At 38.7% G+C, this 24,302-nt stretch overlaps 1 protein-coding gene across 1 annotated transcript in view; it reads left to right on the forward strand.

Moving 5' to 3' along the window:
* PTPN13 (protein tyrosine phosphatase, non-receptor type 13) overlaps positions 1 to 24,302 on the forward strand; it is a 101,329-nt gene that overhangs the window by 41,021 nt on the left and 36,006 nt on the right. Inside the window, exons 8-18 of the mRNA XM_009280264.2 lie at positions 6,544 to 6,639; positions 8,472 to 8,566; positions 12,294 to 12,301; positions 15,060 to 15,279; positions 16,774 to 16,848; positions 16,958 to 17,132; positions 18,216 to 18,369; positions 18,523 to 18,661; positions 19,069 to 19,221; positions 20,638 to 20,820; positions 22,010 to 22,172. Of these exons, the coding sequence (XP_009278539.1) occupies positions 6,544 to 6,639; positions 8,472 to 8,566; positions 12,294 to 12,301; positions 15,060 to 15,279; positions 16,774 to 16,848; positions 16,958 to 17,132; positions 18,216 to 18,369; positions 18,523 to 18,661; positions 19,069 to 19,221; positions 20,638 to 20,820; positions 22,010 to 22,172 (1,461 nt within the window). The remainder of the gene's footprint in view (positions 1 to 6,543; positions 6,640 to 8,471; positions 8,567 to 12,293; positions 12,302 to 15,059; positions 15,280 to 16,773; positions 16,849 to 16,957; positions 17,133 to 18,215; positions 18,370 to 18,522; positions 18,662 to 19,068; positions 19,222 to 20,637; positions 20,821 to 22,009; positions 22,173 to 24,302) is intronic.

Here is a 24,302-nt window from a genome sequence, read left to right on the forward strand (position 1 = left end):
GCCGTGGGCAGGGACATCTTCAACTAGATCAGGTTGCTCAGAGCCCCGTCCAACCTGACCTGGAATGTTTCCAGGGATGGGGCATCCACCACCTCTCTGGGCAACCCGTGCCAGTGTTTCACCACCCTCAGCATAAAACATTTCTTCCTTAGATCTCGTCTAAATCTACCCCCCTTTAGTTTAAAGCCATTCCCCCTTGTCCTGTTGCAACAGGCCCTGCTAAAAAGTTTGCTGCCATCTTGTTTATAAGCCCCCTTTAAGTACTGATAGGCTGCAGGAGAGCAGATCTGTACCAGGAGAGCAGATTTTGGTTTTGTAGTACTTTTGAAACTTGGAAATTGTTGCTTGGCACTAACTGATAGTGTCCCATTTCAGAGAGAAAATAATATTCTACCTTTTACGTTTTGCAATCCTGCATTGCTGCTCAAAAGCGTGTGTCATCTGGTCTCCCTTGCTCCCAGCTTTCTTTGCCTTCTCACCCACAAAACTGATTGTATCTTCTGAGAGTTATGAAGTGTAAACACACTTCAGTTTTTGTATCTCAGGCCTACCTTCAAATGGCGCAATAGTAAGGCACAAGGCTGTGAGATGGTAGCCTCGTATGAATCTCTCCCTTTTATTTGCTTAGGCAGCTTCCCCCCCACACCTTGTTTTGGGTGTATGCATAATTCAAAGTGAATTGGTTTATGTGTTACTTGAGTGAATGTGCATCCTTCTTCTTTATATGCAGTTTTGCTTATGAGGATGTTGTAAATGAGATGCACGAGGGAGCAAGGCGTAAAGATTGCCTATGTCCTGGTGGAATACAGGAGCACAAAACCAGTTAGGAGAGTAGTAATGTAGCTGTCTGTGGGTTAAATAGCAGACAGGGAGGAAAAAGAGGGGAGGATACCAAAAAAGCTGATCTTGCTGAAGTTTTGGAATGCTGAATCCAGGGGTGGGGGAATGGGGGTGGTTTGGGAATATTCTCAAGCCTTTGTTAAATGTTTTTGCAGTTGGGAACCATGTGAATCCCAGAGCCTCAAGTTGTGTTTATCCCTCTCTCTTTTTACCTTTGATTTTTCCGACTGAAAACCCAGATGATTAAGTCCTCTTTTTTTTTTGTCCACTTATTGCTCTCTGCTTCATACAGTCTGCAAGAAGAGGCAGTAATATTCTGTGTTTCTAGAGATGGGTCTCTGCCTCCTAAGTCTTCTGTGTCTTTATCTCACAAAACAGTGTTTACCCTGAAGACTCATCTGGACCCCATTTATAAAACTTCCATATTATGACTGCATGTGTTTCGGTGGGGAGTTACCGTCAGGGATACTCTGAATGTCTGGATTTTAAAAGCTCTCTTAGTTTGAAGCTGCATTTTTGAATAAGGGAAAATTTCTGCAGGTAATCAGCAGCTCTTGGTAGTAAATTTATCCTAGCAAATGAAGCCCCAGAGATTTGAATTTGGGAGCTTCTGTAGAAGTGGGTTAAATGGGAGATTGGATTTAGGGCAAAAGAGGAACAGCTGCTTTACAAACTTATCTCTGTAAATTCAATGAAGTGTGCATACTTTCTTTTTCTCTTGAATTGTATGTATTCAGTTCATGTGTAGGCTAAGCAGAGGAAATGCGAGTCATCCACAATGGTCTCTCTATTTGCATGTGAAAACAAATTAAGGCTGAGTTTACACATGTCTTATGATCATGCTGCAGTATGATTTAAATTCAGTGGTGGCGAAATGGATTCTCATGTGGTTGGTATGTCCAGTAAGGATAAGGTTCAGTTAGAACAATGTTCGGAAATAGTATTAATGAAGCTGAAGGGTAGGATAATGGACTGATACTATTTTAGATAGAAAACTTTCAGTTGTTAATTTTACTGACACTATAGAAGTTTTTCAAGGAAAAAGAAAGAAATGTTTGTGGGATTTCTGTAAAGTACAAGTACTCTGGTATCAGCCACTATTATTTTGTTCTGAATTACATAGTTTAACATAAGGTAGTAAAACAGCTCTTACAATTCCATAATTGCACAGCAAAGTGGCATCTGCTTTATTGAGCTTTCAGTAGCTCACGCAGTCTGGTATTATCCATTTTTAGTCAACACATTACATTCTCAGTTGGATAAAACATATAAATTAAAACAAACAAACAACTTTATTGGCCATACTTTCAGTCTGTGTCTGTTTCCATTTACATACCTTATCCTAGAAGGCATGATCCGGATCCAGAAAAGAAGGGTGTCCTTCTAAGTACAAGACACTGAGTTCTTACCAGATCCTGGAGTTATTTTTAATCTTGCTGTTTTCCTTTCCAGCCTAGCCCTAGAGTTGTGTGTTTTCGGCAATTTTACAAGGCTCTGTTTCTTCCTGTCACTCAGATCCTGCTAGACCCTATGTATCAGATGTCGGTTAGGCTCTCTAGGGAGTCGCCTGGATGGCTGGTGATTTGGGCTGCATGCGCAATACAACTTTTTCATTTACAATATGGGTGGTGGAAATCTTGAAAGTTAAAATGAGCCTGCTCCCCTGGAAGGCTGAATGGATTTGTTTCCCTTGTACACTTGTTGGATATGAATCCTTACCAGGGATTTACTGTGGATCTCTGCGTTCTTCCTGTTAAATCTATGCTGCCTTATAATTCAAGTTTTCTTAGATGAAAAGAGGAAAAGGAAGAGTAAATATGACTCTAACCTATTGGTTAAACTCTTGTGAAAGAAGCAAGTCCCAGCCTCTCCTAAAGGACAGTTAATGTGTTTTAAATAGTATTATAGTAACACTTTTGCGTAATAGAGACACCCACCAACAAACCTCAAAGAGCAAACGAGCTCCCTCCCTGTCATGGAACTGCCTGTTTAACTCTGCCATCTTCTCTGTCCTCCTTCTTCTCTGTACAGCCAGTAATAATTCTGTAATAATGTGTATTTGAAAACCTGTGTATCTAATGTGAGTCATGTGTTCAGGATAATGAAATTCCAAGCTAAATGTGGTTCTCTGATTTCTGTTGAAGTTGGCTGAGATGAGGTAAATTACTTGTCTGGGCTTGCATGTCTTGCCTTGCGTTAACAGTGTGTCTTGTTATTTTTATGCTGTGTTAGGTGCCTGTAAAGTTGTGCTCTGCTGGCTTTGATAGGGAGTTTGAAAAAGCACCACTGCAGCACTAAGCAGCACAAACACAGATTCTTCAAGTTGTAATGCTTCATTCATCTCTGCATCATGGTGCTACCACGTGTTAACTTAAATTATTAGTACAAGTTTTGTATATTCATTTTAGTTATGGACTTTTAAAACATGCCTAAACTCAGGTTTGTTTTTCTGCTAAGGTATGAAATGACTTGAAGTGTTCTGGTAAGAGACTGTAATCTAAACACTGAAATGTTAAGAAGGGTAACTGGTAGAATAATTTTTGCTACAATGTGCTTGATGTTTCTGGAAATTAAATCGATTCTGAAGTCTCTCTTCAGTCACCAAAAATAACAATTAAAAAAAAAAAGCAAACAAAAAACCAACCAAACAAAAAAACCCGAAACAAAACAACAAGCCAAGGCCATTCAAAAATCCCAGGGAAAATTGTAAGTATGGGAGATAAGTTGTTTTATTTTCGTCTTCAGCTTTTATTGATGTCATCTTTCAGTTCCTTCCCACCCAGACAGGCTAGAAGTTCGTCCTCATTTTTAAAACTATTGTGTGAAAAGCTTAACTTTAACTTGATCCCAGAATTGAAACTTTGTGACCTTTGGAAACCAGTTCTTAATTAGAAGTTTGGCTTGGACATGATTCAAGTGCCTTCTCTGAAGTTAAATCCTAATATGGTATGTTAGAATTGAGGAGAATTTGCTGGAGGAGAGGAGACAGCATAAGTTAATTGGGTAATTTTGCAAGAATTATGGATACAGTAGTTTCAATATTTACAATTTAATTGAATGTTTGCAGGTCTGTAGTGCCTATCCTGTCTATGGCCCGCAAGAGATGAAGTTTGGTTAAGAGGAGGTGCAGCGTTGGGGGGATGTGTAGGGGGTGTAGCTAGACACGTGTATATACCAGCAGAGAACTGGAAGGTGGTTGCCAAAGAGAAGATGCCCCAGCAGCAAACACTTCCACATCTGTATATATTTTCCCTAAACTGAGCAAAGCAAAGAAAAATCTAGAGGATTTATCCTGAATTTCAGGCTGTAGCTTCTTAATTGCCTTTAAACTTTTGTCTCTAGGCTGAACGGGCTGATAGTCATTGATGCAGCCCCATGTGGAAAGGTTGTAAAATGCCTCCAGAAGATGAGGAGAGTATCTTTGCTTGTGTTATTGGGATAAGTTGTATGGTCTTTCTTAGGGAGAAGGATGTGACAAGAAAGGAGGGTGGTCCCATCTCTGTCTCTACTTGTGAATGCTGGGAGAATAGGTTTAAACCTAGCTGGGCCTCATGTGGAGGTCTGTGAAAACATTGAGATAAGTAGTGATTGGGAATCTTGCTTTGTGTTTCTTGGCTCATGAACTTACCCCTTGGCCTACAGCAGGGTGCCAACTCCTGCTAACAGGATGCGTCAAGAGAATTCAAATACCCTGCAGAGTCAGATATCACATCACCACATACAAACACTTGTTTTGTGTTTTAACTGCATATTTCTGTTTTACCACTTTACATTTATTTTTTGCAAAATTTCATGTCTCGAAGAACCAGGATGGAGCCACAATTTGTCTGTGATTCCGGAAGCCCAGGCTGCTGACTAGGTGGAAAAAAATAAATCTGTTTAAAATCTCATGTTATATTGTATTGTTCCCTTTCCATCCTCTTGCTTCAAAGTCAGTTTAGCAGACTTGAAAAACCTACAGCTAATAAAACTACTGGGAAAGAAGAGATCTGTTTTCAGTTAAACATTTCTGTACTGTAGCTCCAGTATCATGTTTGGATTGATGCCTCACTTAAAGGGCTGGGAGCATTTTAAAAATACATTTCCAAAAGCTACCCACTGAATTTGGTTTTTATTTCCCTTGTTAGGCAAGTAATTGCTAGATTGGTGGTAAATTTTTTTGTTGTAAAATCCAGAACGCTGAAAGTAGCCATTGTGAAAGACTGAAGCAACCCCACCCCCAGTGAATTCTCTTCATCTTGCTGTAGGTTGGTTTGCAAATGTGCAAGCAGTATTGCTCGTTTCTGAGAGTAATGTGAAATGTCCTTAGGATTAATTGGGGTTTATGCTGCTAAACTGTGCAACTGAGATGGGCTTGTGGGAGCAGTTGGTTTCATGGGTTGATTGGTGACTTTGCTTACTTTTCCCAATTTTCTTAACAATCTTGTATTTGGTGGGACAGTGGGGAACTGCACAACCCAAGTGAGCTGGTAGAAATGGGGGAAATGCTGGCTTTTAAGGAGGAAGGTTTTGGAAACAGATAGTCCAAAATTAACATGAACTAGTCTTTAGTCTTGGTCTACTGCATTATCTGATATCTTTTCATGCCTTTTTCCTATTTGGAGTTTTCCCCGCTTCTGTAGGAAGTCTGAATGAGTAGTGCTGTTGACTGCATGTCTAACTTGTCCTCTGACCTAATACAGGTTATGCCACAGGTTTATTGTTTTCTGGATGTGGGAAGTTGGAACCTCCAACTTCCTTTTTGCAGTGTCCAGACTCATCTGCTCATGTATTCCCCATTTTGTATTCTTACATTTTATATTCCTTGCTGTAGTGATTTGCACTTGTCTTCATAGCAGTTACCTGTGTTTTCTCTATATCATCACTTTTGTTTCCAAAAACATTAACTATAGTTGGAACAGAGATAGCCTTCTGCAAATAAAGACACCTGAAGTTTTCTCTCACTTAGGCAGTGAAGCATTGGTAATCCCAAAATATGGGGACTTTTTTGTCTTGTTTTCTGCTTTTATGTACACTATGTGGTTGTTCGTTGCCTTGTGCATAGGAAAGTTTTGGGAGATTGTTGCAAAAGTTAAGTACATACCCCTTCTGTGGAGTCCTTTGCTCCAGTATGTTATTTAAAGAATCCACTGAGAGTAGGAACCGAGACTGCTGTATTGATTTCTCATCACATGCATGTAGCTGTTCTGGTTAATTAAATATCCTATCGGGACTTATTAATTGATTGTTAATCATATTTTGTGGATGTCAAAGATGAGCTGAATGAATTATAATTTTCCAGTTCTTGCTTTGTCTCTGTGTATATTTTTCTTTTTCATTGTGAAGGAACCAGGGACTGGGTCCTGGTGGTTGCTTTCTACATGCAAGAGGTACACACCAAATGTTTTCATCAGTTTTGTTTGCAGGAGGGATTGGTTTTTGTCTTAGGTTTTGTTGGTTTTTTAAATATTAGTTTTAACTTGGAAGTGACGATGAGAGAGAAGTTCAGAGGAGGTGGCTCCGTTAGCATAGCCAAGAGAGGCCAGGCAGACCACGGAACCCTCAGGCTGCAGGGACAGAATGGGACTGCACAGCATCCACAGTGTGTTTACTTTCAGACCTCATAGCCGCAGACAGGCATCTAAAAATGCTTTGGAAAGATTTCAAATGTTAATTAGAACTGTTGCTCTCTTACTCTTCTGATACCCTGATTTAAACTTTCAGAGCCTTTGAGAAGGTACAAATCTTACCACAGCGACGTTTATAGTACTTCGAGTGAAAGTCCATCTGTTATTTCTTCGGAACCAGATTTCAGGCAAGGTAAGACCTGTGTTTAAAAAACAAAACAAAAACAAACAAACAAGCAAAAACCGAAAGAAAGAAACAAAAAATGTAAAGACAAAAGTTCACGGTGAAAAATAGACCCCCAAAATATGAAGTTACATCTTTAGTAGGAGGCTTGATAATTACCACTAATACAAAGTTGTAATGATCTCATGTAATTACAACATTGTGTACAGTTCAGCATAATTGGCAGTCTGTTCAGAAATGAATTTGACATTCAGCACTCTGGAAGGGAACCTGGTAGGAAAAGCTGGAAATGGTTAACTTTTTACTGGAGTGCTTGTCTTAAATAACATGCTGTCTTTAGAGGCACAAAAAGGATCGGGTTGTTGTTAGTGTACAATAACACTAAATTGCAAAAGCTTTATATGGGACATACATGGTTTAATTATTTTTATATCAGTGGGTTTTACTGTGAGCATTAAATGGTTGATAATTTATAGGCCAAGGATTTCGATGTAATGCAAAAGTAGTACATAGTACAGACTGTATGATAAATTTAAGTAAGTTCTATGAAATCAATGGCTTGGAAAAGCAGGAGATTGTATGAAAAGTTGTTTGCTGATATATGGCAGGAAGGGTTTTCTTTACACGGTGGAAGCACAGCGTGGAAGGAAATGCTTGGAGCGTTTTTTGAAAGAAGTGCTAGAATGGTGAAAAGAAGTCAAGAGGAGAGCACAGTTGATGAAACAGCTTTGCAGAATCATTATAAGTGATGGAGATAAACCATTTGATGAAAATGAGGAAAGAAAGCAATAGTTAGGAAGCTAGAGTATAGCTGCACCGCATGTATTCTGTACGCACAGAATTCCAACCGAGCCTCCCTGTACTTGCTGCTCTCTCAACCTTCCTTGTCTTTGTCTATCCTCCTACTTACTGAGCCAGAAGCCTAAGGAGCAGTAACAATTAGCAAGGCTCCTGTAACGCATTTCCCTTCATTTTCTTGCCATTTAGAACAGGCTGTTTGTGTTCCAGTCCAAAGTCAACAACTCCTAAGTTTGTACAGGCAAGAGAGAGCTGCTTTCTGGCTACTAGTAGTAGTATTGCTGGACTCAGTGGAATGACTGTCAAAAAGAACTATTTATAAATCAATGTGGCTGTAATGTGTTCTGCAAGAGCTCTCCTGCTAGCTCTGTTTACTGAGGGTACAGTAAGAGATGAAAGTCAGGTAGTTTGCAAAATCAAGCTCTAAGTGTAGCATCTCAGGTGCTGCTACAGGAAGACATACCAGCAAAGGAGATAACTATTACAAATAGCAGGTTAGTATATTGCCAAAAGAAAAAAAATTTTTTTTTTATAAATTATAAGGAGGAGTCAAATTCCAGGGACAAAAATTAAACACAGGAGCTCAGCAATATACTGGTTTCTTAACTCCCTTCTTGTGAACTGGATGCATAATTACTTTATCTAGCTGCTCTGTTTCTGTTCTGGAGTGGTTTCGTATGTCGTCTCTGCCATGTATGTGTCTCGACTCATGGCTGACAAAGAAATGTGTCACCTTGGAAAGATGTCTATGCAGTTGGGGGGTGGGGTTTAATTGTGGTTTCTTTTAGGCCTTCCTTAGTATTCTTCAAAGGACTTGTGTAGTGCAGCTATCTTCATTGGGGGAAACTATAAGATTGCTTTGAAAACTTAAATCAACTTCATAATGCTAGTTTGTCTAATACTGTAATGCCATTGTGCAGAACACATGAATCTGATTCCTTCTAAGTAATCTCATATGACTGATAAATCCTTGATTTTTAGACGGGATTACTCTGTGTGCTTTGTTGCCCAGTCAAGTATTAATTTGTCTTTTGGTTTGCTAGTGAGAAGAAATGAAGGTTTCAAGAGAGATGATGCCAGTGGTGCTTTGCCAGGTGCTGATGATATCTCCACATCAAGTCAAGCTAATTCTCAGAGGGCAAGGTAAACCCTGCGAAAACAATGTCTTGGAGTGCTTTGTCTTTATCAAAGAAAGTATTCTAAATCTGCAAGCGAATTTTTCACTCCCATCCCAGCTTCTGTTTAAGGTTAAAAAATGGCATGTTGTACTTGAAAGAAAATAGCATTTCAGAATTACATATTGCATTCTGAAGTAAAAGTCTCGTGAGGCACTGTGGTGTATACCAGTTAGGAGTCCAAATTCAGTTCCCATATTTAATGGAGACTAGGTTGTACTCTATCAAGTTGCTATATCTGTCAGAAGGTCAGGGGCTATGTTCTGCTTGCAAATATTTAATAATTTTGATTTTGATTATACTTTTTTAATAAATTAATACATATTAATTTAATTAATATTTCTAATAATTAATACAGATTGATTTGCTTTTTTTTCATTTAATAAGGAAATGATAGCATGCTTATTTCTTTGAAATAAGCCAAAAGCCATACATTTGGTTGGTTATTCTGGCAAACTCTTAGTTTATGTTGTTGTGTTTGGATTTTTTTTTTTTTAATACCTCAGCACTGATTAGGCAGGCCAATTCAGTAACAATTTATGCTTTTTGAAATTTATTTTGCTGTGCTGTGTATTTGAATATTACGTCTGTTTGGGTTTTATTTTTTCAAGTGCCGTTCATCAATATTGCTTTAAAAAGTAGGTTCTGCTTTGTACATCACCTTAATACAGCATCTTTGTACAGCAGAAGCCTATCTTACCATACCTGTTAGGTTTTGAGAGTGGTTCCATTCTACATGTTTGAGAATTTTTATTGCCATTGACCTTTTGGATGGAAAATTTTCTTCTAGTCTCTGCCAGACGCTGAATCACCTTGGAATATTTTATCAAAATGATTCAAATAATTTTTGTTGTAAGGGAAAATGGAAAAAAAGACACGTGTTTTTCCCCTCTTCCCTCACCACATTACAACAACAAAGCCTTCTCTCGGCAGCTTTTTGTTTTGTTTGGGGTATATCAGGAGAAAGATTGCTGCTGTGCTTAGTATTTTGGGATATTTTATATGTTTTTGGCATAAGTTGGATGGGAATCCTGCTCTATCCTATTAAAGAAATTTAGAGGTGTCTGAAGATTGGAACTGTTTCACTTGTGATGTGGCAAGGCTGTCAAATGTGTCCTCCGTGTTCATTAAACATATAGGGTGACGTGCAGCAAGTAGGGCTTAGAGCCATGCTTTGAACATGGAGATGAAAATAAATTAACATCTGCTCCTTGCACTGTATTGTGTGCCTTAACATGGATCTGAGTAAGGCAGGGTCTCAGATAAGCTGGATCTGAGTGCAGATGAACAAGAGAACACTTACTTGGAAATCTTACAGCTTTTGGTGATCTGCTGAGCAGCTGCATTGGTTTTCTTACTATTTGCACTTTGCCTGAAAAACGTAAAGTCATTTAGAAATGTATATATTGGCGTTTCTTGCATGGGAGAAGTATTAGGCATTGCTTAGCTGGGTCAATGCTGCTTTGTTGGCAGGAATATGGTATCTATTCATGTAATAGCATATGTGTTGAACTGCAGTGTCCAAGCAGTCTTAGAAATCCAGCCTGACTTGATGTAAGAGGATTTTGGCTAGTGTGTGAGCTTTTAGAGCAAATTTGCAAGGACTCGGGTTACAGGTTTATGTTCCTGTAACCTGGTTAAAGAGCTGTAAATTTCTGCTTTGCATTTTATACTGTCTTAGCACCACACTAAAATGGCAAAGTAGACTATTACTACTGTGTGTACAGAATGATTGTATAGCTTTTTTAACTTATTTGCCATTGGTTTTTTTTCTTTTGGTGAATACTGCTAAGTCAACCTTCATTCTTCTTTGACTTGAACCGAGGAAAGTTGCCAATTCAACACTGTAGCTATGCTTCAAAATAAAACAGCAGTAATTTGCGGATGCTGATAGAGAACTTTTGTTTCTATTTACAAAATGTTTCAGAAACAGAAAGTAGTATGTGGTATGTAAATGAGTCACATTGTTGTAAATGAATCGGGCCTATTATGCAAGTGAAAAAGCCATGGTAAAACAGTACATACTTTCTCATGGTTTGTTTTACATTATTTTACTTTATATTGCTCTGTTAAGACTGGTACCTTGAATGGACGTATTTTGTATATGCGTGAAATCTAGAAAGAAAATATTCTTTTGTAAATGCAGCATAGACTTACCTGTTGTGCTTAGTAATGGAATGAATTTCACATGTATGTAACTATACAGCCTTACTTCAAGGCTTAGTATTTTTTTGAATCTCCTGTTTCTGCTTGGCCTCCTCTCTGTGCCTTTGCTAACAGATACCACTCTGCACTTGCACAAATATGTCATGGTAAGCTACCACAGATAGTTCTTTACTGATTTTCATAATTGTTCCCCCATTTTCAGAAGGTGAAAAAGCTTTTTTTAATCTAAGTACCAGACTAGTAAGTATATCCAAGATGGAAAAATGAGGCCAAACTCCTGAAAGCTAGTTTTACTAGATTTTTTTTTTTTGTAGACCTATTGAGAAACAGGAAAGCAGCCACAAGCAGAATTTGGTCCTAAAATAATACTTAGATAATATCTCTGTTAATTATGTGAGCTGAATAGAAAACAGTGCGTGCTCTCTCTCTCTCTCTCGCGCGCGTGCTCTTTCTCTCCAACAGCTGTTAAAACTTTCCAGGGCTAACAAGTGTAAAAAGCAATACCATCAAAGATGGTAGCTAGCGAAGCAGGGAGATTTCTAGGAAAGTAACTTAATATTTTTATCCAGAACATTGCATGTTGCTGCTTTAAAATGTCCTGTGTTGCAGAAGACCATGGCTTTTAAAGCTTCAGAAATATAAGCTCTCAAAGTAAAACTCTTGATAACAAGTAGTTCCAAGGAGCAGATTCTCAGAGCTTACATTTTTTGGCTTGTCGTTTGATTTCAGGGTTTGGGGAAGTGTATGCAACTTAATCCATTACTTGAATTCCATCAGCACTTGGGAGCATGTTTCAGTGTTTTTCTGTGTGTTCAGAGATACCATCTGCACTTCAATACATATTAAATTTACTGCTCCTGTGGCATGTCCTTAGAGGCAGTCTGCTTAATTATCCATGGAGTTATCCTTGTAAAGCTGAGTTGTAAATCAAATAGGAGGATTTGGATTTGGGAGTCTGTCGCCAATAATAAAAAAACAGTGAAGCTGTTCAGAGTTATCAGCCAGCATGACTTGTGCTGTTTGGGTGGGCTGGCCTGCCCTTAAACTAGCAGAAGCCATAGATTTTTTCAGTAGTACTCTCAGAGTACACTCAAACCCTTCTTGTGGTCTGTGACTGTTGTTATCCTTTAAACTTCTTGGAATGCTTTCTTCATGGCAATGGATACTTGTGTCTGTTTCCTCTTTGCTTCCTGTATTCCTTATTTTTGTCCCCCCCTTTTTTTTTTTTCTTCCTTCCTTCCTTCACTATTTCTTCCTTTTTCTCTCTAGGAGCAGCAGCTGACATGGATCTCTTTCTTCTGTTGCCTTTTCCTTCCACTAGATTTCATTTCCATATCCTTCCTACCTTACCAAAAGGCACCCGTCTTTCTCAGTCTATTCCTGACCTTTCCACTGCACTAATCATTAGAGAATGCCTACCTGCTTCCCTTCTTCCAACTTCCTTCTCTGATCCAATACCTGCTAATTTCTTGGTAAGTACAATAGGTGAGGAGTTAATTCACTTCCCTCTTTTATAGGAGTCAGCCTTCCAGGTGACTGCTCAACTACCATCTTCAGGTTAATAAGTAACTGTGAGATTCTGGTTTGCAGTCAGACATTGATGACAATACAGAGTAGCAGCCAAGTACTTGTCTGATGAAGTACCATAGGAAACACACTTTTATGATGTTAACTGTTAGGAATGTAATTTGGATTTTTTTTTTTTCTTGGAGTAATAATACTTGCATATTCTGAACTTCACAGAAGGACTCTACCTTCTGTATCTGTCAACAGTATCTCGTCTTCTGTAGAATGAGGTGCATTCCTTGTCTTAGAACCTAAAGAGTGAATCATGCTGATACCCTCCATAGAAAATTGTCAGTCTGACCAAGCCAGAGTTAGTTTTACTTACCCAAGATGCTGAAGCATGCTGATTTCTGGTTGGTGATAGTGCTTATATACTAAGTTAGGAAAATCTTTAAAGCATTAGGTTTTTGAGCTTCCTCCCTGGGCACCCCACACCCGCCCCAATTTTCAGATAAACTAATACATGTCAAGGAAGATTATAAACCAACATAATGATAATACTTTACACAGTAACTTATGATTCTGTCTATTGCAGAGAGCTGTATGTTATTAAAAAGACAAATTTTTTTTCTGCGGTAGGGGTTTTCGCATTAGCAAGTGTTTTCAGATACAGCCAGTTGCAACATGTCTATCTTTTTCATATCATCTTTGATAATTCATAGATATTTATGTTCAGAAAGTGTTTGTTTTTGTTTTATTTCAGAGCCCATCCTTAGACCTTGATCTGAAGGGCGCTCGTGGGTGTATTTAACTTTTGTTCATTGTGAATTTTCCCACATATGTTGATCTTAATAAGCTTCCTCTTGGTGAAAAGCTAAGCATGTGCACAAGTCTTTGCAGGCCTTTTCTCATTACTTTGTCCTTTTAGGTGCACATTAAGTCTGTTGCAGAAAGTAACAGAGGAAGGAGAAGGGAAGCAATGCTATGAAAGCCCTGCACAATGGAAAGGATAATGGGCTCACATTAATACATTTTTCTGTTACTACCCTATATCTTCCTTGAAATTCCATTTGAGGAACTTCAGTGTTGTTTTGCTCAGTTTGTGGCGCATTAGGGGCATTTTATTGTTTGGACTCTCATGATAACATAACTCTTCTTATTTTAATGCTGGTTTTGTATGCTAACCAATGAAACTTTAGTATTAAAAAAATTAAGAGAATGCAGTGCACTGTTCACACTATTGGCATTCATTAGAAACTTTGCTGTAAAAAGATGGAAAAAAAAAAATTTGAAATCATGTCCACTAATTAGCATAGACAACTGTACTGTCTAGACAGGTGCATTTTCTCATAGTTTATTAACTGATTTATCATTCACCAAACATATTTTAGGTTCTTTTAAAAAGTAGGTATATAAATATAATGTCTTTAAAAGTCTGTAGATTACCTTTTACTACAAAGGGCTGTACGTCAGTGTCAGTGCAGGACTTACTGTACATTTATCTGTATTCCTAAACTTCAGTTCAATGATTTGCAGGCTTCAAAACACTTTCTTTGCTCTTTCATGTTTTTCATTACTCCAGTGTACCATCTAAACTAACATTTAGCTTAGAATTGCTGTAAGTGTTTTCTGGTGGATGAAAGTCTTGTTAGTTTTCCCCTGTCCATTTGTGTTGAAAAATTGCCTCTGTATAGTTATGTTAGCAGAGGGAGAACATTGTTTTTCTTGTTTTAGGTTTTCTAAAGAAGCCTTGATTGGTTTATATTTAGTTTGGGGTTTAAAGGTGTTTTTATGTAAGCATGGGTCACAGGGAAGGGAAGTGGAAGTTCGTTTTATTTTTCTTGGAATTCTCCTTTCTTCACGTTTCCAAACCTCCTGATTTTCAAATAAAAAATGGCTTTTGTTCCCCCAAAATGGGACATGGATTTCTTTCCTTCCACAGAGAATAAAATTGGTAGGACATTTGGGATCCATACCTGCTGAGAAAAGAACTGGAGGATAGGTTGCTTTGTTTTTCAGAAATGCTGATGGAGGGTTTTGTTTGTCTTTCTCTTTTTTTCCTTTGGATTATTAATTTAGACTCTAATTTATTTTTTATGGTGGCTGTGTCAACCAAGCCATTCTTAGGAATTTGAAAGAAAAGGGATTTTTTTCAGCAAAATAAGATGATGAAAAATTAGTGTATGATATTTAGAATAATTTAGTATATAGGATGTTGATACATATAAAATATTTATATAAATATTTCAAGCTATGCTACTGCTCAGGAAAAATCAGGGAATAAATAGTGCCGCGCAAAGAATTCATAAAGAATTGCTACAGAGGAAGTGATTGGAGCAATATTTACTTATATAAAGTCCACTATTTTAGTTTTTTCTTTAACGACATGTTTTAGAGCATGCCTTTTTCACAGTCCCTGCTTGAACAGAGAAATTAAGATATTTTCAAAGCATTAATATTTTTCTTCCTCCTGTGTGTTTACTGGCTTTGTACTGATTCACTAGGTTTGTAGCGTCAAGTATTTTTTTAGACTGCAGCTGAGCCTTTATTTTCATATGAATAAATGACAGGCAGCTGTAGAAACTTGGCGTGTTTGCTCATTTTCTATATTGATGGATTGCTGTAGAGTGCTAACCTCCTGGCTGCTGAATAAATGTTGTGTTTAATGTAGTATTTGATAATTAGGTTTTGTGTTCTGGGTTTCCACTTAGGTAAGTGCTTAAAGCAGCAGAATGTCTTAGGCATACCTACTAAATTCTTTCATCCCCTCTGACTATACCGTAGGCAACATGAAGCACCATCTGAAGGCAATCTAATAAGTCAAGAAGTGATGCTAAAGCGTCAGGAAGAAGAAATGATGCAACTGCAAGCTAGAATGGCTCTCAGGCAGTCCCGACCTAACCTCTACCCAGGAGATGCAATTAGGTCCTCAATGCTTGATATCACCAGAGATCCGCTGAGAGAAATAGCCCTGGAAACAGCCATGACACAAAGAAAACTGAGGGTAATGCCCTGATCTCAGGTGAACTCTTATTTTCATTGAAACAGAGCAGTGTCTTGACTGAAACTCTAATATTCATAAACTGGGTCCTGTATTAAACAGTCATTAACAGATTAAATACTAGGTGTTTGGTGTTGCCCTGATAGGAAAGACCTACACTTACAGGGTAAAATTCTGAGGTTTTGTGGCATTAGTGGCTACGTAGCCTAAAGCCGGTATCAAGAGATGCTAAAACAGACAGCAAGCCTTGACTAAAGATTGCATCAATTAAACAATATAGCATCCTAACAAAGGCAAGGTGTAGTTTTCTCCTGTATTCTGTGGTGTTTTCAACCACCTTGGTTTGCATTTATTTCTCTTAGTGGAATGTGGATGTGTCCCACCAACTTCAAAGGTTATTAAATGAACAAGTTGGGAAGGTAAAGAAAGGCAGGGAGGATTCATTTGGCCCTTGGGTTCACCCTGAATCACCATGCAAACTCCCCTTTCCTTTCCTAGCTGTCTTGGTATGTGGATGAAATATAAGATTACAAAGAGGGAGACGGAGGTATAGGTAAATAGAATGGCTGATGTTTAGAAGAGATGATGGCTTGGTGCCCCCTGCTGCTGCTTTCAGTGAATTGGATTTATTTATTTTTATTTTTTTAAGGATGGGAAAACTTGAAACAAGACTCAGGTGAATTTGCTGTCCTAATCCAGGGTAATATTCCTGTATCTGTCTCCAGTCCATAGCACTCTGACCAGTTAGTTCACGTAGGCTTTAACTAACCAGGTTGGTTCCCCCAAGCCCTTAACAGGTTTACGTGCGGATGTTTTACATATAGTACACAGTAGGTAGTAGGCAGTAGCCATTGAAGGTTTTACCTCAAAAAGGTGAATCTTGGGCCACTTTTTTAATGTGGTATTGAAGTGGGTATTGTGCAGAGGACTTCCTTTAACAGTTTGGACAGGTAACCTCCTATAATTTACAGGGTGAATTAGTAGAACATTTATTTGTCTACAGGCAGACAGAAATTGGCCAGGATCTCTACTTGAACCCAGCAGACAGAATTATGCTGAAACATTTCAGTCTTCAGGAGATGAGACTTGTGTGTTCACAGGCAGAGATTTGTCAAGGTGGAATTGCCACCAATGCAGAAAACCTTAGTAATGTCAGGCAGTTGCTTACTGAGATAAGCCCAGATGGTCCCAATATGCAACCCACACCCTGCATTTTAAAGGAAGACAAATAATATTACAGTGTTGGCTTTTTGCCCAGCAAAGGAAGGAAAATATGCAGAGTGATAATGTCACCAGCACTGTAGCTTGCCAGTGGTATCTGGTACACATGCTGGCAAAATCAGGTTCTTTAGACTTACCAGCTCATGGGAGGAATTCAGTACAATTTTCTAGTTTCGGCCTTTGGTTTCTCTTTTGCATTTGGAGGGCAGGACTTAACTGTGCCTCAGTCTGTTCTTCCAGCAACACAGTGTTCATTCATACTCTTGTGATTTGCAGAATTTCTTTGGCCCCGAGTTTGTGAAAATGACGATTGAGCCATTCATCTCCTTGGATCTACCGAAGTCTATCTTGGTAAGAAAGGGGCTATTCAGCAATCAGTGACAGGGGAAGTATGATAAACCAACAGATGCGCTTTTATCACAAGTGTGAATGTTGGGATATTTTATTTCACAAAATGCAGACTAAGAAAGGGAAGAATGATGACACCAGGCGAAAAGTAAATGTGATGCTTCTAAGTGGGCAGAAGCTGGAGCTGACCTGTGATACCAAAACGATATGTAAAGATGTCTTTGATATGGTTGTTGCCCATATTGGCTTGGTGGAGCATCACTTGTTTGGATTGGCTACTTTTAGAGGTAAGAATAATGATTTGATGGAGTTGACAGGTACAGAATAAGAAGAATTAGCTATATGGTGTTGAGAAAAGAGATGCGGAGACTGCCTGCGTCTACAAAGTGTTTACTTTGAGTTACACTCTCTTGTATTGAGGCAAAATACATTCCTCGATTAAGAACAATGTTGCACAATAAAATTCTATGTTTGCCTGAGTAATGGCAGCTCACCTTGGGCAGCCTTTTCCCTTTGGTTGCCGAGTTTTCTTCCCTGCTGTTTGTTGCCTTCACTTTGACTAGTACCCTTCAGAGGACATGAAAGGGCTTTGGGTTCTGTTAATATGCCCTAGGCAATGTTGCAGCCTCTTGTGGAGGCAGACCTGTTGGGATGCATAGGAGGGCCCTTGGTATAGAGGGAGTTGCCTTAAGAAATAAGAATTTACTCCCGAGCTGTTAATTTTTCGCTATTAAACAGACCAGAAGTTGGAATTCCACACCCCACAGACACACACACACACACACACACACGCACGCACGCACCCCACCCCCCACACCCCCCCCGGGTAGAAGGTTATTATGGCAGAACTAATGTGTTCAGACCCAAATTTCCTGTCAGCATATCTCACAGGCTGTTGCAGGCCTGTAGCGCTCAGAATATTGGCATGAGATAGAAGCCCTTAGCAGCCGAAGAGCTTATTCTATCCATGGCAGGCTCCCGATGCTCTTGGCAAATTAGAAACATTTCTGCAAAATCTTTTCAAGGCTAAGTGGGACAGAAGTAGTAAGGGAGGGAAGAAATGACAGATTTTGGATTTCCTATGGGATAAGAAATTTGAAATTTTCAAAGAAACCCTAGCTCCTATTTTGTAGCTATCGCGGAAGGTAACTTCCCCGCCCCCCGTGTCTTTGGGATAACTATAAAATTATTTCTTCTTCCCTTATTCAGTGTTCCTTTTAATAGCTATTGTGCTTATAAGCCATGTTAGTCAACAGAAAACCTTACTGTTCAAATTTCAGAATTGTAAATCTGGTCTTGATCCTCCAGCTGGAGAAAATACTTGGTTTTAATGTTTTTACCCATGTGCTTCTCTTTAACATTCATGGCAGATAATGAGTTTTTCTTCGTTGATCCTGACATAAAGCTAAGTAAAGTAGCTCCAGAAGGATGGAAAGAAGAACCGAAGAAAAAGAACAAGCCCCCTGTCAACTTCACTTTGTTTTTTCGCATAAAGTTTTTTGTGGATGATGTCAGTCTTATACAGTGAGTGTATGAATTTTTTTTTAACCTTTTAAGCCCTAAATTTATTGTCAGAAATTGGATATTAACCAAATACTGGAAATTTGCTATAACAGGAAGAGTACCAAAGATGGTGTGGATTTTTTTTGTGGTTTTTGTTTTGTTTTCCTGTTCTAGGCATACGCTGACCTGTCACCAGTATTACCTACAGTTGCGGAAGGACATCCTGGAAGACAGGATGCACTGTGATGATGAGACAGCCTTATTATTAGCATCCCTAGCTCTCCAAGCTGAGTATGGAGATTACCAGGCAGAGGTACACCATCAATTTCACCTTTGAGAAACTGTGTTCTTGCTACTTAATTAAAGAATGGACTGTGAGCTGCCACACATGCTTCACAACTCTGCCCTGGACTGGAAGCTCAGCTGATACGCTGTTGGCAATTTTCGCTGTGGGCAAGTTTTCTTTTATTCTAACACAGGGCTGTTGCAGAAGCTAGTTTAACATTTGGATGTTGAACCCTCTCTCTTCAGTGGAAGTAGAGTCAGGCTTGAATAGGAAGAAACCATATGTGAAATTAAGCTCTGGGTCAGGGTTGAGATTCTGAATCCCTCCCCTTACTCAGCTGTAATGTACGATTCTCTGTGAAATGAATGTTTATGCTTCATTTGTGCATAGAATAGTGTATGGAGATGCCATCACAAAGATGTTTCGTGTTGTAGGTGCATGGCATGTCATATTTCAGACTAGAACACTATGTCCCGGCTAGAGTGATGGAGAAACTAGATCTGTCCTACATCAAGGAAGAGCTGCCAAAATTGCATAGCACTTATGTGGGTGCATCTGAAAAAGAGACAGAGTTGGAATTTTTGAAGGTAAGTGGGCAGCAGTTTGCTTCCTTAATCTGTGACTTAAGAAATTCCTTGTGGGAACATGGGCGCATGGACTTCAAGCGGAAGCACAGGAAAATGGCTCAGGTTGTGAATAACACTGAAAGGAAGAAAGCTGAAAAGATCTTCTCAAAAGACGCATCATTACAAGTGAAAAGAAATCATAATAGACAGGAAGGAAGTCCTTTCATTTTTTTCCAATCAGTAGACTTCCTGCTTTAGCTCAAACTAGTTTAAAGGCAACTATTGATCCTTGTGTTTACTCTGAAGGAAGCTATGATTATGAGGCAGCACACCATGCATTCCCTACGTCCTTTGTTCTTTCTGTTGAGAAAAAAAAAATATTTAAATTATAAGAAGTGTTGTTACAGCTAATACTGTTTATGGTGCTTGGTATGAAGCAAGCCAAAAGCAGACTTCCTTGTGCAGATACTATGTAAGATGATAGAAAAACGATAATAATCACTGATGTATTTGGTTTATTCTAAAAGGACCTATTAAAAAAATGTAATTATGGGTTTTGCTGCTGTTGCTCATGAGATAATGATCAGGTCCTGCCTTGATACAATGGCTGCAAACAAGTTCGAGGGGTGACGGTTTGCTGCTGAGACACTGGAGATAACCATTACACTGCAATTCCACAGTCACACTGTAGCTCCACAGTCTCTTTGAGAAGGTGGTGGAAGAGGCACTCAGCTGACTTTGCCCCTTCTAAGGCTGCTGCTCATTTGGCAGAAGTGTTCTTGTAACTTAACTACAGAGAACGAGAGTAGGGGACTTGGTCCTAGCTAAACCTAGTCTGACTGGGGGTGGGGTGGGGAGAGCAGTTAGATTCTCTCATTTTCATTACATCAATTCATTCATTGCATCAATCCCTTATGCCAGTACCGAAGAGACAGCAGGAATGAATGACTGGGAGTGCAGAGTGAGTGAAAGTGCATCTTTTGGCAGTTATGATGCCTTAATGTGGTCACAGAATTGCAGTGTTAATCTAATTCTGTGTTTAAGAAGTGTGTCAATAACAAGTGCATCTGGCTAGTTACAGTTTGTTGCCAACAATTGGTTTGTGCAAGTTTGATTTACTCACAGGCATTCTTGATTCATGCTTTTGTTGTTTGATTTTAATAAATGCTAGGTTCTTTTGCTGTAGTGTTTGGCAGGTCAAGAGATACTATCAAGACTTATAACCCTCTAGAGCAGCTGACATGTCTCTGTTGTAACATCTGTAAACTGTATAAGCGGAATCACCAGGCAGAGAAGAATCGTTTTTTCTAAAATCCATATATATATGCATGTATTAAAATATTTATATAGAGGTATAATATTTATCTAGAGGTATAAAAAACTTGTAATAGCCTTAACTTCATATTCTTAGAAGTTTCATTGCATTGATCTGTACAGTTGTGTCAGCGGCTCACAGAATATGGGGTTCATCTTCATCATGTGTTGCCTGAGAAGAGATCCCAAACAGGTATCCTTCTGGGAGTGTGCTCCAAAGGAGTTGTTATTTTTGAAGTTCATAATGCTGCCCGCACACCTGTACTACGCTTCCCATGGAGAGAGACAAAGAAAATATCCTTTAGTGTAAGTCAGTCTCTTTTCCTCTATCTATGTGCACATGTCTATATTTGTATCTCTAGATACTGGTTTGTTATTTTTGCAAATTAAGCTGCTGTTTTACAGCGTGATCTGACTACATTTTGTGTGGCTGAGCTGTGTTGTATTATGGGATTGAAATAGGAGTTTTAATGTTTTAAAGATTTTATTTTTTTTTCTTTTTATGAGCTTGCATTCTGTGCTGCTGAGGTTCCAGCCTCAGAAGAGAGTTTAGCACCTGTGTTTTGGCAAATCTGTATTGATGTGAAATGTGGCTTCCCTGCCTTCTAAGGAAAGCGCTATTACAAAGAGAGATCAAGGGCTTCTCTTAGCATGGGGAGACGCTCTGCCCATTTACTTAATTTCTGGGCAACCTGCCCATGCTGCCGTTTGAGACATGGGTAGTGAAGAAACACCAGAGTGAGAATCCTGCATTAGAGGACTGGGTACTGGCAAATGCCAGTACTCAGTGTAACTAGGAGATGCACCTATGTTGTTTTTAAGTTGTTGTGTTTCCAAGAGTAGTTAAGTTAAACAATAATGGGTGACAGGGGCTGACACTTGATCAGGACAATACCGGCCAACTTTAGTGGGTACACCACTAATCTGGTGGCCATGTGTCAGTGTTTAATGAGGTGTTGAGCTTCAAATGCTTACTTTTATACGGGTATTGAAAACAGTACTTCCAACTCCGATACCTTATTGAAAAGCTATAGCCTGTTTTGTCTGTGATATCATTTTAACTAGAATTGGTAAACTGAAGTTTAAAAGTTACTAAAAAGATAAATTTAAGATCTGGAACATTAACTGATAGATTTCATAATTAGATAAGCATCTAGTTCTCTTCCTCTTGAGTGGCAGCACCCCTTGTGACTTCCTCAGAGGCTTTTGAAAACCCTGTCCTGCAAAATGTAATAGTACTGGTTGTCATTAGTCATCAGTAACAGAGACGGATTAAATAATAATAAAGTACCATCTCATCTAGCCCAGAAGTAGTAAAATGCTACTTTGTAAATCTCAAATTACTTTCAACCCCTATTTTAACAGGTATCTCTCCCATCAGTGCATTTTGCTTCAGGAAAGTTTGAATGCTGTAACTGTGCACAAGCAAATACAAAATTCTTTGTAGGCCAAAAGAAATAATTGTCTTCAACTTTTTTCTTTCTCCATTGTGTAGAAGAAGAAAATAACTTTGCAGAACATGTCAGATGGTATCAAGCATGCATTTCAGACTGACAATAGTAAGACTTGCCAGTACCTTTTGCATCTCTGCTCTTCCCAGCATAAATTCCAACTACAGATGAGAACTAGGCAGAGCAACCAAGACACTCAGGACATTGGTAAGGACTGTGATGCTGTGTTGGTTTTTAATAGCGATCTATATGTATTTTTGTAAGGAGAAGAACTGATCTTGAGCTTCAGTAATTCTGCTGAGTGCTACATACGTGTAGCTCTACATTTGGAGGGTTTGTACTATAAAGAGAATCTACTAGCTAGGTTTGTTTAGGTTTTGTTTAAGGGGAAGAAAAAGAGAGTTGGCAGATCACACAGAGCTGGCATACAGCAGCTCCTCTATAATAAAAGGAATCTAAAAATAGGTCACTAATAGTACTTTACCATTTGATTAATGGCTTTTGGCTTTTTTCAGAAAGAACTTGAAGATATTTCAATAATAGGATTTTTACCTTTTGCTTAATGTGAAATTAATTGGTTTGATAATGTGGAATTACAGACAAAATGTTGTGATCATGCGAGGGCAAATACAATAGGGAGCATTTAATGATGCATCTGTAAGCTGTGGGTGTAGCTGTCTTTATTCCACCTAATGTTTGGTAGACCTAGTAAGGAACAGCACTGCTAGTCAATTTTCTTCACAATTGCCATCTAATTTGTGTGTATAATAGAAAATGTAAAGGTGTTCTTTTTAAATAGAAAATATTAATTGGAGAATGCAATCATTAAAAAAACCCTCTGTACTAATTCCTTCACTATTTGGAGCAGAGCTCACTTGGCTGGCTGGCCTTCAGCGCAGCCTGGAAGTGCTATTTTGGTCAGTCTGCCTGCTCATTCTTTCTTTGTTCCCTGTTTTTATCTGTCTGCATTCCAGTTGCCGTTAATCCAGACTTCCATCAGCGTAGCTGGGATGGAGTTTGACCCCATTGTTGTGGAGATTGTGATCTCTAATTTAAAAAAAAAAGGGGGGGGGGAGGAGGGGAAGGCATGTGGCCACTGTGCAGCCTTTTTTCTATTTTGTTGGGCTCAACCAACTTAGTGCAAAGAAATAGGACCAAGTGACTTAAAGCCTTTGTACCGTTCTCTAACTTAGTGCTTGCTTATCCTGAATTGCAAAGAAAAGCAGTACATGAAAGGCTTTCTTGGCTAGGCAAACTTGGTTGCTCTTACAGATGCAGTATGTGTTGTGCTTTGGGAGTCTGGAAAATAATAGTTTGCTTCTGTGTAGTGCAGATCACTTGGAATTCAGAGATCTCAAATTTCATCAGTAATCTGTAATCAGAAGCAAATAAATCAGTATTATGGTTAATTCCATTACACTTGGTTATTAAAAGTAAAAACTATTCAAACAAAAAGTTTGCTTTTGTCATGACTTTACTGATCTAAATTGATTAGCCATGTTTCTCTTTCCTGCATTGCAATAGAGTTACTAGAATAATATTTTTAAAAAGAGAAAGTATTGGAATATAGGTAAGAGAAAATAATGAAGCAGCAGCTAGTCAGCATAGCATATTAATTATAAGTACTGCTTTTCTTTTGTTAAAGCAGTGAAATCCCAGGCAGTATTTGGGAAGCATTATTCTTGGCCTTCAGAAGCATCAAGTTTTGTGTTGTTTTTTTTTCTCCAGAGCCCTTAAAATGTCAGTAAAAACTGCTGTTTGGAAACACTCAGCAAAACAGTAAAGAAAAGGGCAGGTGACAGTATTATTAACTCAAGGCTGATCACCACAGGAAGTGTACGTTTTGGAGGTTCCTTACTTAAGGACTGATTCTGGGTTAACAGCACAATGAACGCAAGCATGTGCCTGTAACGCTTGCAGCGTTCGTGGGGTGGAGTAGCAGACTTCAGAAGATTAATATGCTTTGGAAGATTCTTTAGAAATACAGTATTACAGTGTCTTGCAAGACTCACCTTGATTTCAGCCAGTGAATGGAGAAAATACTTTGAGACAAGGGAGAAGGCATGCATAGTGACGGTGAACAAATTTTCATGGAACATAATAGAGGATGGAGGCATAAGGGAGAGTGCTTTATAGCCCCTGTGATGTACCATGACATGTTTTTCACTTGTTGCACAATGTCTTCAGTGACCTGGGAGAAACCATTTTAACACATGTAAATCTAATAGAAAGAATTAGGCTTGGAAAATAAAAGGAAGATGCCTCTTGAATAACATTCTTTCTGCACGAATAGAAAGAGATGAGACACAAAGTTTCAAAAAAAAAAAAAAAAAAAAA

Source organism: Aptenodytes forsteri, unplaced genomic scaffold (assembly GCF_000699145.1).
Source record: "Aptenodytes forsteri isolate BGI_AS27 unplaced genomic scaffold, ASM69914v1 Scaffold227, whole genome shotgun sequence".
In the NCBI taxonomy this organism is placed as follows: domain Eukaryota; kingdom Metazoa; phylum Chordata; class Aves; order Sphenisciformes; family Spheniscidae; genus Aptenodytes; species Aptenodytes forsteri.